General features: G+C 58.9%; 1 protein-coding gene across 4 annotated transcripts in view; it reads left to right on the top strand.

The window, feature by feature from the left end:
* Positions 1-14127, top strand: part of TNS3 (tensin 3) — a 174509-nt gene that overhangs the window by 107574 nt on the left and 52808 nt on the right. For all 4 annotated transcript variants that reach the window (XM_081079437.1, XM_081079438.1, XM_081079436.1 and 1 more), the window contains one exon: positions 9528-10793. In XM_081079437.1, coding sequence (XP_080935563.1) covers positions 9528-10793 — 1266 coding nt within the window. The remainder of the gene's footprint in view (positions 1-9527; positions 10794-14127) is intronic.

Here is a 14127-nt window from a genome sequence, read left to right as displayed (position 1 = left end):
TCCCAGGGATAGCAGGACAGGACGTGAGTGTCACAGCAGCCCCCTCCAGCTCTGCCTGTCCCTACCCCACCCTAAATGAAACCCAGCTGCCTAGAGCCCGTCTGTCCCTGGAAGTGCCTGCAGTGCCCTCATCAGGCCCTTGGCCCCTTTCGTGGACTCTTAGGAGGGACCCTGGCCTCGTGAACGGAGCTCAGGTCCAGCCTCGTGGGGTCAGGTGGTCTCATCTGTGGAAACCGTGTTCTGTCTGTCCGGGGAGAGGCAGGGCTGTGGCCGTCCCTGCACCTGTGAAGCCTGGAGGCGCACCTTTGCCAGGTTGGGCCCAGGCCTGTGGTCGCGTCACCAGCATGGGACCGAGTTCTGACTGACAAATGGAGCCAGAAGCCTGGGAGAGAAGGGCTGATGCACACACTTGACCCCCGACCCCCATGCACCCTCACCCCCGCTTGTCCGGCCTGATGAGAGTTTGGGGCCTTCCAGGTCCCCGGGATGTGGCTTTATCATGCCCACCCTCCCTTGGAAGGGGCTGCAGAGCGCAGGGCCCCTCGGGGGTAAAGGTGCCTCAAGTCAAGGGGAGAGGGAGGTGGGAGGGTCGTGCAGGAAACGCTCTGTGCCCTGCATCCTGACGGCCACTCAGCACACGCGCCCAGGAGGGGAGCGTGGACGTGCTTTCGGGCTGCTGTTCTGCAGAATGTGGACACAGGAGCTGCTCTGTGGATGGCGCCCTGCAGGGCTGAGTGAGCAGAGGCAGGCCTGGCGCTGGCTGGCTCGTCTCCCCGCCTCCAGAGTGCAGGTCTCACGAAGCCCGGCTGCCGCAGACCCCACCCTCGTGTTTACACTGCACTGGCCTCTTTGCCAGAATCAAAGTCCCGTGCTCTGCCAACAAGGCCTCCACCTCTGCTCGCCGGAGGGGCCGGGCCCTGTGGGAGGTGGCCCAGCGCAGGACGCTGCTGTTGGGCAGACGGCTTTCTGCCCAAGGAGCCCGTCCCACAGCTGCGCACTAACGATCTGCTGGGCCGTGTGGGAGGAAGGTAAGTGGGAGCTTAAGCGCGGGTGTGTGCCTGTGTGGCTTCTGCAAAGCCACAAGGACCTGCAACAGAGCGGGCCTTGGAGAGCCGCTCAGCAGACAGAAGCCGGAGGGCAGGAGGTGGTGCTGGGGGCGTTGAGAGTTGTGTAACACGCAGAACAGCGTTTCCACCTGGCAAGCAGTGCCATGCGGCCGGGCCTCAGGACACTGTCCACAGCTCAGGGCGATGTCACTGCTTCTTCTCTGGGGCTCAGGTGTGTCACAGCTAGGTGTATCTGAAAGGGACCTTGGCGGCCTAGTCAGAGGCTGCCAGGACATGTGCCCTGGACGGGACAGGCAGGGTGGGGTGTCGGATGGCAGCAGTGCTGGCCACAGTCACATTTGTGTGGGCCGTCGGGGACGCCGGCCACAGCCCCACTCTGAAGCCCGTGGTTTTATCGCGGCATTCCGGGGCCACGCCCAGGGGGCCGCCAGGAACGGCTGGAATCTCCCGACGCTGGGTCCCTTCCCGGGCAGGGAGGCGTTGGCTTCTGGTTGGAATGCCTCACTCCTCCTCTCGCAGTTTTTTTTTTCTAACGTGTGTTTCTGTAAGAATTTGCAGCCTGCCTCCTTGTTTCTAGAAAACATTTGCAGGGAGCTCAACTAGGCTCCAAAGCAAGTGATTGTCAGCAGCCCCCATAGCAGGCGTGGTGTCCCAGTGTCACTGCCAGGTGTCCTGCTTTGGTCACCTTGCAGTTTAGGGGGCAGCTCTGAGTTTGGGGGTTTGGCAGGCGAGTGCTCGCAGGGGAGCTGGTGCAGGGAGACAAGCTGCCTGCTAGCACAGAGGCACTTCTGGAACTCCGCCCGCGGACTTGATCTTGTCCAGAGGTGCACGCCCTCAGGGACGTAGTGTTTGTCACCATCTATGGCTTGTCCTTTAAAAAAAAGGAGCAGGGCACATTTCTTGCAGCCCTGTAGTGTCACAGTCAGCCAGTGTGTGCTTTTGTCGGTTAAGGTCATGGTCTCAAAGCCCAGCACACGCCCTTGATTTGGAGGTGGGAGGTAGTACAAACGGTACAGACCCAGGGCCTATCGAATCAGCACAGAGGGGGTCGTACTGCAGGAAAGTAAAAGCAAACATCTTACAGTAGCAGGTTCTAGCCGCTGCAGTCATAAACGTGCGTGGGAAAGGACACTGCTTGTGGGACGTGGGCTTGGGCCGTTGGAGCCATGCCACATGAAGACTTACTGAACTTTGAATAATTTTTAAGAAAAAAGCATTCTTCAACATAATTCCCCAAGAATAAGGTCAATTGAGCTGAGTTGTATGTACTGATTAGTCACACACAAGGGGACATCTTGTTCCCCAGGCTCTGGGTCCCTAAGTCGATACTAACCCCAGGGCAACCCTGGCCAGGTGGCTTCTCTGCAGATAAGGAAAGCATAGCACAGAGAAGTCGAGTAACTCACCCAAGGTCACACAGCTGTGGGCAAGCCGTGATTTCAGCCCTGATGGATTATGCCAGAACCTGTAGAAGGGGAGTGAAGTCATGCAGGGAAGTCACTGCAGTAGAAAAGTCAAACAGGCTTTGAGCCACAAGGGACCAAGACACCCATCCCAAAGAGAAGAGAGTTGTCACTTGTCATGGAGTCTGGGAGGGCGCAGGAAGGTCCTGGAAGGGGGGAGGGGCAGGCAGGCAGGGAGGGGACAGAGCCATGCAGGGCAGGCTCCTTCCAGTGGGAGCCTCACTTCTGTGCTGATTGCATGAGCACGTCAGTGGGGGGTAACGTACATAAGTAAACCCACCTCGTTTACTGCGCAGCCCTAGCACTGGGTTCTCTGTCCTGAAACCCAGCAGAACCAAGACACAGAGTGCTTTCTTCTCGTGAGCCGTCACCCCTCTGCCCCTTGGCAGCCTGCCCGCTCCTGACCCCTCCCCAGTGCCAGGCAGGGGGTCGGGGCCTGTGCCCTGCGTGGGACACAGAGGCAGATAATCAGTTTGTCCGTCCTTCTCCACACTTCTGGGAGGGCAGTGGTTGTAGGAACCCTCTGTGTCCGTGGGGACTTGGGACTGGCACTGCCCACTGCCTCCAGTCATGGGCAACGTCGAGGTGGTGGATTGATTTAGCTGGGTGGCCCAGTGAGTCCTCTGGAGGGAGAGCTGGAGAGCGTGCATGCGGGGCTGTGTCGGGACACAGAGCGACCGTCAGTGTCCAGAGAAGTGGCCCGTCCCGGGTGGGTCAGGCCAGATGAGAGTCTTCCTGCACGGAGCCCGTGACGTCCGGGGGTGTGGGGACATGCATGGAGCAGTCACGGAGTCCGCTAAGTACAAGGATAGAAACGCACTGTTGGCACCTGCTTCAGCCCAGGACAGATGGAAAAGTGTCCCCATCTATCCAGCAGCCACCGAACAAGGATTCTGCTTGGGGCAAGGGGCCACTTCAGGAGTTGGAAGGAAAACAGAAAATGCTGCAGTCGTTTCAATGACATGATTATGTGTGTGAGTGTGAGTGTGCGACCATGTGTGTGAGTGTGTGTGAGTGTGTGTGAGAGAGAGTGTGTTTGTGAGTTGCAGAGAAAACATTCAGGCAAATTCCTTTCTCAAGTTAAATTGCTAATTTCACAGAGGACTGGGTTGGGTTTGGAATTCCACCCTTTTCAAGGACAGGAAGGTGGGAGGCAGGATCTGGGTCCCAGGTGACGTATTCAGTCAGCGTTTACACCCTAAATAGCAGCGCACGCTCTCAGCCTGTGTTCTCGCGTGTGAAGAGGGCTTTCCGATCCCGGCTGCACAGCATTGCCGTGGGAATCCCTGGGTGCCCGTGTCCTGGCACGTGGCAGTGCTGGCGCAGCTTGGGTCTGGAACGTCAGACCCTCTCTCCTGAGAGCAGCGGCCCCTGGACCCATCTCTTCTCTTATCCGGCTCCCTCTCTGCCTCTGAGCCGTCTGTGCGCTGCCAGGGAAATGCACCCGCCTGCCCTTCACCTTTTCTGCTGTCCCTGTCCCCAGGCTGGGCTGTCCCTGGCAGGTGCTGAGTAAGCCCACGGGACTGTTTTCCTCCTGGAAGACTTGTAAGGAGGGCACTGTGCCTCTTTCAAAATGAAAAGTTGCTTTTTAAGCAAACCTGTCACAAAAGTAGAATGTAGGATTTACAGGGTCAGTACGTAGAAGAAAGAGAGTCTGGGGAGCTTGATACACCCCGGGCTCGTCTGTCCTTTGTTTTGGATCGTTTTGTTGTTGTTGGAAGCAGGCCCAGGGGACAGCTGCAGGTATTAGAGTCAATTCTGCACGTTTTCTGTGGCGCAGTGATTGGCCCTTGGAAGGAGCACGGCCCTTTTGAGGATCCTTAACACAGCCGAGCACACACTGTGTGCGCTCACCTGGGAGCACAGGTGACGTTGGTTAATCTCGTGCTCAGCTATGATGGGAAGGAGTGTTTTCATCTTTATTCTTTTCGGTCTTCCTCTTTTCTTAGATTGCTGAGGAAATGTTTTCTGAGCATCTCCTGCCCTCCTTTCGGAAGTCGGGTGGGCGGGCAGGGGGTGGTCGTGGTGAGGATGGGGCCGTCACTGGTCACTCCCGTTAAGGAGGCAGGAACGTGCACTGTGTATCCCTCCTCGCTCCTCTCCAGAGGCTGTTCCTCGCTGCTGTGCCCTCGGGGAGCCTGGTGTGACTGCTGATAGGCGCTGGCCGCAGGGCAGCCATTACCAGACAGGCTAGGACTCTCTGGTCGTGATCTCGGTTCTGGTCCGTGGGTGGGGGCAGCGGGCAGGCAAAGGGGACGCAGAGGGAATGCCAGAGGCAGTGTCGTGGGCTGGAATGCAAAGGCTCCGGGGAAGGTCACTTCCCGCCTGCGGACCAGGGTCTTTGCTCAAGGAAGAGCCATTCAAACTACCCCAGTCTCCCTTTGAGCCGGAAGCACCAGCTAAAATGTGGCTTTTAAATATACAATAGACACCAGGGCAGATGAAGCCATGACTCCACCTTCGAGGACTCTTGTCCCCGCCCACACCCACCCTGCAGGGCAGGGGAGCGGAGCTTGGCGGCCCTCGGCCCCCTTCACCCACCAGCCTCACTGTCCCTGCCCCTGGGCCCCCAGCCACGGCCACCCAGCGACCACAGACCTGGGGAGGGGTACTGTCAGGTCTGTGCCAGGACTGGGCCTCAGCTTTCACAACCCGGACCGTGTCCTAGGGGCACCCTGCCACCTGTTAGATCCAGGAGTCCCTAAGGATCACCAAAGCTTGGGGGCCTTGCACAGCCAGTGGGCTCGTGTTCCCTGTTCCCTGGAGAGCCTGGCAGCCAGCGGCCCCCAGTAGTTTCCAAGCAGGAATTCCCGCCCGTTCTCAGGAATTTTGTTTTCACTTTCCCGTTCCCGAATCCCGAGATATAAACTGTTTCCTGTTCTCTACAGTGAATCGTTTCCACAAGTGGCGGCCGATACTACCAACCAACTGGGTTCAAGGAGCCGATTTTCCCAATTTCCCAACCAACTTTTCTCGGGATTTGGAAATGGGAACGCGAAAAGAATTCCTGAGAACAGTCGGGAATTCCCACCTGGAAACCCTAGCCCCAACCCCAGGCAGGCAGTGGCCCCCAGCCCCCTCAGGTTCCATCCCAGCAGCGGCCCCCTTAGGGCTGCCCCCTAAGTCCTCACACGGGGTCCTAGCAAACAAAACTCCAGCCCAGGAACGTTAGGTCGCCCCTTTCTTCCTGCTGTACCTCAGAGGCAGGAAGAGCTCTTACAGGTGAGACGGGCTGCCCCTGGCTGCCCCTACTGTGTGCACGTGAGCGAGGGGCGTGTCCCTCGCAGGTGGCAGCAGGGTAGAGACAGGCCCACTGTGTGCCAGGCCTCTGCCTTGCTCCTCCCTCTCCCCCAAGTTCCAGCGTCCCTGTGTGTCTGGGCAGCATGTGCAGACATCCCTGGGCCCCTGTCCTCTCTGCCAGCCCCATGGCCCTTGGGCTCACCTTCAGGTTTACAGCGTTTGTTTCTGTGACATTTTAGACGCTTAGACCCGGTGACTTCCGGCACATCTCCGGTTTTGTCCTTTGGCATCGGAGGACCAGCCTGGCTGTGGAAGGGCAGGCTGGGGGGTGGGCCCTGCTGCCTGCCGGGGCGTGGGGGCTGCCGGCACTTCTGCTTTCAGACCCTTGCCTTTTGTGTTTGTTTTTGGTTAATTGTTTTTTGTCTGCTTACGGCTGCTCACCGCCTTTCCAGAACAGCTCCCCAGGTTTTGTGTGACAGCAAACTGGAACACTCAGTGTCTCAGCTATGGAGTGCCACTCGATGCCAAGTGCTGCTCCCTAGTGCGGGGGAAACACAGGCAGCGAACACCCTTGCCGTCCCAGAGCCTGTCCTCATGGGGGACGTTGGGTAAGCCTGCAGGGTCTGAATGGAGGTGCCAAGGAGGCTCAGGGACGCGCACGCCAAGGATGTGGAGAAGTTGCCAAGACAGTGCTGGAGGCGGCCGTGCAAAGGCCCGGGGGCAGGCATGCGCCTGCTGTGGGGGCGCGCCGGGCGGCCGGGAGACGTGAGGGCAGCGGGGCCTGCGGGGCTCGTCCACCGTGGGGATGGCTTTCAGTAGTGATTGCGGTGATTCCTCTCAGGAGCCTGGGAACGGGGCACCATGTGTGCATTCTCACTCTTACAGCTGCTCAGAAAGAGGAATCATGAGTCCCTTTGCTAAATGAAGAATTGGGGTTTGGACAGTGTCGTGCTGGAACACAGAGTAAATGGCTAATGGGGACCCCTCTCCAGGTCACTGGGGAACGAAAGCTCTTTGTCCAACTGAAGGATCAGCCCGAGTCCTTCCTGTGGCCAAGAATGCAGGGACAGCAGTGGGTCCCGAGCCTGTGGGAAGACGAGCTGCCGCAGCGTGAGGCGCCGGCCATGCCGGCCCGTCTCCTGTCACTGGCCTGGTTCTCGTCCTCTTCTGAGGACCTAACATTTGCTGATGCACAGTCTGTGTGCTGGAAGGAGCCAGGAGAGTGTCCGCCGAGCCGGGGCCGGGTCTCCTGTGCTCCATGCTTGCGCCCAGCCAGCTCCGTGCTGACTGCTGCATTCACTGCGCCTGCTGTCATTTGCGATTTCTGCTGGCTGATACCGTGGTGACACCGGGCTGCCCCTAACTCCAGGTGGGAGGCCACCCTGCTCTTCACATCCATGTGGGTCACCGAGGACGGTCCCAACGTGGGGCCTGAGAGAGAGCCCACCTCACAATGGCGACAGCCCCTTAGCCAGCATCCCAGGTTAAATGAGAAGAATTGTGTACAATTCATTCTTGGCTTCCCTTCTTCTTGTTTCAAATCTTTGTGTCAGTCCATTTTGATTCTGATTTAGGGAGAAGGGTGTGGAAGTCATGGATACACAATCTTTGCAATCTGCATGTAGAATTCTGGGGCTCCCCGCCGCCCCAGCTGTCCCGCCCTGTGGCCTGGCCCTGGTCCGCCCCCTCCCTTATATGGGGCCTGTGATTATTGCAGAGCAAGAGCATTGCTCCAAGCCACCGGGCCGCCTTCTCACGCCCTGGGGAGCGGATGGCAGGGCCCTAACCTACCGCGTCTTGGGATGCTTGGGTTTTCCTGGAGACAGAGGGACTCCAGCAGCCTGAACGGTGTCTCCTCGGGCTGAGAAGACTATCCTCTATGTGCTGTGTCAGATCCCACATAGAACCCACCCTCACCCTCGTCTCACAGCTGCGAGTCCAAGGTCAGGGGCACACCCAGCTCGTGGTGCCTGTCTGAGGCCCCAGGTCCTGCCCCGTTCTGCAGGGGCCCACAGTGTCTTAGCGTGGGACCCAGTGACTCACAGACTGGTGGCATTTTGCACTTTCACAGTCAAAACAACATTTGCATGGGCCTTGTAGAGCAGGGCTGCCTTTCCAGACATCCTGGCCTTAGCGTGTGCTGCTCCAGGGAAGGTCTTTCTACTGGTGCCTGTTCGGGGAGCAGTGACCATGCCACCTGGCTCTGGGGCGGGGCCACCGGCACAGGCCTTGGGGTGTGTCCCGTGCTCTGAGCAGGTGGGGGGCTGGCAGCAGGCACACAGTTCAGGGCTTCCCAGGAGCTGCCTGGCCTCGGGCAGGTCACTGACTGTCCTAACGCCGCAGGCCTTTACTTGTAAAGAGGGACAAGCTGAGGACCGGGTAGGCCGTCCTGCGGGAGGCAGAGAAAATGTGCTAAGTGCCTGCCCTTAACAGGTGCGCAGTAAATACCAGCTCTCACTGAAACCACCGCCCTCAGTTACTCCCGGCTGAGTCCAGCACCTGCCCCTTACTTTGCAGCCGGTCACCAAATGGCCTGTCCCCTGTCGTGATGTATCTGTGTGTCCTCTCTCCCCAGCCCTCTGCCAGGCTCTGCTCCGATGAGGGTACATGAGGACCCAGCCTGGCCAGTACCCTGGTGTTGCACCCCCCATTGCCTCTCCCCCTGCTCCCTCAGGCACATTTGAAATAAGAACTTGGGCAGAGCACCCAGCGTGCTCCACAGGCCTCTGTCCTGACATGTTGCCCAGCGTTTCCACAAAAGCCAGAAGCCACTGACCGTGGCCATGTACCCAGCATGCCAGCTTCCCCGGCGCGGCCCAAGCCGAGTTTCCACTGGGACCTGATGGCTCCCGGGGTCCAAAGAGTGTGGGCCAGGCCCTCAGCAGTGTCGTGGCTGCCAGCAGTGTCGTGGCTGCCTGCAGTGTCGCCGGGGAGGGTGGAGGGGCAGGAGACACTGGCGGCCAGCTGCCTGCCCTGCTGGGTGTTTCTCCCAGCTCTCTGGTACCCAGGTGTTAGTGTGTACCCGTCAGTAGCCTGAGGCCTGAGAGACGTGAAGGCCGCAGCCGGGCCTGTAATTAACAGCAGTAGCAGAGGGCTCCTCCTGCCCACGTCGAGGCCCTGTTACATTCATGTGGCCGTCCCAGTGTGTGGAGACCAGTACACGGGTCGCTGCAGGGTTCTGAGGCCCCCACACGTTTGTGGGGCGCTTCGTGGCCCAGACACTGCGCTGACAGGAGGCCTGAGGCCAGTTCTTAGACTTCCTGTCTCCAGTGAGTTACACATTTTGGTTTCAGCAGATGCCAGATTATAGAGAGGATGGCAGGCTCGGGAACTGCTGTCCTGCCTGGTGAGACCAGGGCACCAGCCTCAGCAGAGGCTCTCGTGCTGACGGGGGTGCAGGAAGCCCTCCTGGTCTTCTGCATGCATGCTTCTTGGGCATTCAAACTGATGGAGAAGTTAACAGGGAGCCCTCGGGGCCAGTGACTCGTGTAGGGGGCCGGAAGGTTCTCCACATGACCCTGCAGACGCCTCCTCTGCGTCAGAAGGAAGGACATGCAGGTGCCAGACACTGGTTGTGCAATTGCTTTTTGTCAGCCTCCGCGTGTGTAAAAACTGGGGCTCCTGGAGAAGCTTGGTCCCTGATTTCTGCCACTTGTCCATTACGAGCTCATTTATTTGTTCACCCAGCACATACACCAGTCAGTGCCCGAAGCCCCAGCACCCTTCACTGACAGCCCCTCTCCGTTTTCTCTCACAGTGCTGCACACGCAGGGCCCTGTCGACGGCAGTCTGTACGCTAAGGTACGGAAGAAGAGCGCCTCGGATCCTGGCGTCCCAGGGGGGGCCCCAGCCATCCCCGCCACCAGCAGCCCAGACCACGGCGACCACACCCTGTCTGTCAGCAGCGACTCAGGCCACTCCACTGCCTCGGTGAGGACAGACAGGACCGAGGAGCACCCGGCCGTGGGACCCAAGAGGGGCCTGAGCCCCCAGGAGAAGGCCGAGTTGGACCAGCTGCTCAGTGGCTTTGGCCTAGAAGATCCCGGAAGTCCCCTCAAGGCTATGACCGATGTGGGGAGCACGTTCAGTGGGACACGCCACGTCGTGCCAGCACAGGTCCACGTGAATGGAGACGCAGCGCCCAAGGACCGGGAGACCGACATCCTGGATGACGAGGTGCCCAGCCATGACCTGCACAGCGTGGACAGCATCGGGACCCTGTCCTCCTCGGAGGGCCACCCATCGGCCCCCCTGGGCCCTTTCGCCTGCCACCAGAGCAGCCACAACTCCCTGCTGTCTGACGGCTTTGGGAGCAGCACTGGCGAGGATCAGCACGGCCCCGTCCCTCCCGACCTGGGCCTGGGCGTGGAGCCGCCCTACAGGCGGGAGCAGGCCTTTGGGACCCGTGAGCCCAAGCCGCCACCCCCCGTGCTGGGGGCGCCCTGCGTGTCCGCCCCGACGCAGGCCTACGAGCAGAGCAGCTACTCCACACAGACCTGGGTGCGCCAGCAGCAGATGGTGGCTGCCCAGCAGTACAGCTTCGCTGCCGACGGGGAGGCCAGGCTGGTCGGCCGCGGCCCTGGGGACAGTCCCCTCCTGGCGCAGGCCCCGCCCAGGATCCCGGTCACCCCCACCAGGGGGGCCAGCAGCAGGGTGGCCGTCCAGAGGGGTGTAGGCCCTGGGCCACATCCCACCGACACCCAGTGGCCCCCTCCCAGCAAAGCCTTCAAAGCCAGGTTTCCAGACGTCGGAGTGGTGAACGGGTCGGGCCCGGAGCCCAACGCGGACCCTTCCCCAGGCTCGCCCACCCTGGACATCGACCAGTCCATCGAGCAGCTCAACAGGCTAATCCTGGAGCTGGACCCCACCTTCGAGCCCCTCCCCACCCACATGAGCACACTAGGCAGCCAGGCAAACGGCCCCTCAGCCCCCCCAGCCCCGGACGGCATGGGAGGCAGACTCCGGGCGAGCGGCCACCTTCAGGACAGAGGAGGGGGCCCTGGCAGGGCCCCTGCACAGCAAGGTGAGCTGGCGTTTCGGGTACAGGCTCCCCTGCGTCTGGATTAGAGCCAAGCAAGGGCTCTGCACTGGCCGGTAGGAGGGGGTGGACGGCTGGGACCTCGGGCACAGCCTTGGGGGAACCGAGAGGTTGCTGGCCGTGCAATGAGGGGGGCTGTGCCTGGTCATTTTAGGGGGTGTGGAGGGAAGCCTGGAGGGGCAGGGGCAGGACAGTCGGGGCTCAGCGGTGCGGCCACATCCTGGGCCCAGCACAGTGGGACACGGGCCTGGTGGGGGCCCTCTGCACCCCGGCAGCAGTGGGGCCCGTGCAGAGTCGGGCCGGACTGCACAGGCCCTTACCCCTGGTTGTGGTAGTGCGGGGACCATGGCTGAGCCTTCTTGCTCAGCTGCTCGGCCTGGGAAGGCTGGGGGTGGCCTAGTGGACAGGCAGTGACCTGTGGGTACAGGGCTGCATGAAGGTGGGGCCACATGTTGGGAGGGAGTCTGTGACATGCTTTCCGTGTTGGGAGGCATAAGGCTGTGGGGTCCTGGAGGGCTGGCTGGGTCGGCCTGGGAGGGCGCCCAGTAAGCAGAGGCGTGCTCTGGCAGAGTGGGAGCCTGTGGGGCAGAGGGACGATGTGTGAAGCCGCCGTGAGATTGTGTGTCTAGAAGGTTCTACACAGGGAGATGGGGCCAGGCAGCATCCACGGCTGCTGAGGTCTGCTGAGATGGAGGGCTGTGTCAGAGAGCCCGTGCTCTTCCCGGGCAGGGACCAGGACCCAGAGGCCACGTCGGGGCTGAGAGTGGTGATAACCTCCGGTGTTGGCATGGGCCTGTGCCTGGCGTCGGCTGGCTCCCAGGGCCCTGCCTCTAAGTGTCAAGACTGGAGGGTAATGAAGGAAGGGCACTGTCACTTCGTCCGTATTCCTGCGTCTGACCTGAGTGCCGCTTGTCAGCTGGGCCAGGAGAAGTGCTGGGATGCACTGCCATTCACGGCAGAGCTCCTTTCATCTCCCCAGGGCCCGCAGGTCACGCAGGTCACAGGCAATACAGCAGGAGTCGGCCCTGCCCGCTTTACAGTCAGATGGGGTGGATTTCAGTCCCACTCGGGTCGGGACGGCTGGGAACGTGAGCTTTGTGTCCTCGGTGCTTCTGTGCTGTGCGGTGGCTGGTCGTGTGGCTTTGGCAGGTAAAGGATGTGATCTCTGAGTTCCTGTTCACTCATTCTGGTGAAAAAAAAATCCTGTCACAGTACCCGGCTGATGGTTTAGGAAATGCAGGTCGACACATACCTGGCCCTGGGTCACGGTGAGCCACGTGACCTGCCAGATTCCTGGGTCCCTGGGTCCCTGTGTATCCTGAGCTAGGAGTTGGAAGAAGCTAACGATCCCTGCAGTGGATTGTGAGCCTCTACCAGAGAGCAGCAGCCCAGCAGTGCTGGTCCAGGTCTGAAGACTTGGGTGTGTGAACGCAGTCAGACTCCTTTAAGGAATCACAAAGTCTCAATGGGAACAAATCCCAGGGCATCCTCTCTCTTAGCACCACCTCTCTCTTTAGACTCACCAAACCTACTTCAAATAAATTACTTGGAAAAGTAACAATCAGAAGTTTTTCTCCAGGATTGAAAAATCTCCTTTGAGATTTGGAGGCTGTTGGAGGCATCTGTTGGGGTAAAGGCTCAGTTTGCCATCCTGTGGCCTCTAGGTTAATGTTTTCCACTTGATGGAATTTAGTCCTTAGTGAATGGTGGTCATGGTGGTGGTGGTGGTGATGGTGATGATGGTGATGATGGTGGTGATGATGAAGTTGATGATGGTGATGGTGATGGTGATGATGGTGGTGGTGATGGTGGTGGTGATGGTCATGATGATGGTCATGATGATGATGGTGGTGATGGTGGTGGTTATGGTGATGGTGGTGGTGATGATGATGGTGATGGTGGTGATGGTGGTGCTGATGGTCATGATGATGATGGTGGTGGTGGTGATGGTGGTGGTGGTGTTGATGGTGATGATGATGGTCATGATGATGATGGTGGTGGTGATGGGGGTGGTGATGGTGATGATGATGGTCATGATGATGATGGTGGTGATGGTGGTTGTGATGGTGATGGTGGTGGTGATGGTGATGATGATGGTCATGATGATGATGGTGGTGGTGATGGTGGTTGTGATGGTGATGGTGGTGATGGTGGTGGTGGTGGTGGTGGTGATGGTGATGATGATGGTCATAATGATGATGGTGGTGGTGATGGTGGTGGGGATGGTGGTGGTGATGGTGGTGGTGATGGTGGTGATGATGGTGGTGATGGTGATGATGATGGTCATGATGATGATGATGGTCATGATGATGATGGTGGTGATGGTGGTTATGATGGTGATGGTGGTGGTGATGGTGATGATGATGGTCATGATGGTGGTGGTGGTGATGGTGGTTGTGATGGTGATGGTGGTGGTGATGGTGATGATGATGGTCATGATGATGATGGTGATGGGGGTGGTGATGGTGATGATGATGGTCATGATGATGATGATGGTGGTGGTGATGGTGGTGATGATGGTGGTGATGGTGATGATGGTGGTGATGGTCATGATGATGATGGTGGTGACAATGAAGTTGATAGTGATGATGGTGATGGTAATGGCCATGATAATAGTAAATACTGCTACTCTGAGTGCCTGTGCTGTTCCAGGTACTATGTTGAAGCTTGTCTGCATCACCTATGACCTCACCTACCTTGACATGTGGACAGTTTCTTTCCATCTGACTATGCATTTCATGGCTGTGCCACCATGAAAGGCTCTGCCAGTAGCCAGAAAACCCCTGGGGCGCAGCTTAGTGACATGTTAATTTTGTTTTCTGGCACGTGGTAATGTTTATAAACAGAAAGGTCTATAGCATAGGTGGGGATACAAGTGACTGTCCTGGGACCCCGGGGCTATACTGAACTGGCCAGGGACTGTAGTGAGGTTTATCAAGGGACAGTCCCCACCCACAAGATAAAAGGGAGGCTGTCTTGAGGTAGGGGGTCTCCAAGCTTTGGGCAACCTTGTGAAATGGAGTGATGTGGGGGTGTTTGGCTCCCTGCAGGCTCTGAGTGCCTCTGTGCCTCCCTGCCCTGCTCTGGTCTGAGACTACACTGCTTCGGGCACAGCCCCTCTGGACACTGCGGTGGCCTTGTTACACCCCCTCACCCGGGTCTCCCAGCTGCTCTGCAGCCCTGCATATAAGTGGGTTTCTTGGATCACATCCTTTAAGTGGGGGGAGATTTCACCGATGACACCCCAGTAACAAGGAAATGGCTCATCAGTGACAGTTATGGGCCCACTGATGGCAAGAATCCAGCTCTCTTTATCTCA

This window comes from Rhinolophus hipposideros, assembly GCF_964194185.1.
Source record: "Rhinolophus hipposideros genome assembly, chromosome: 18".
Classification (NCBI taxonomy): Eukaryota; Metazoa; Chordata; class Mammalia; order Chiroptera; family Rhinolophidae; genus Rhinolophus; species Rhinolophus hipposideros.
Note: the sequence above shows the minus strand (reverse complement) of the source record. Positions and strands in the feature narration are given on the sequence as shown.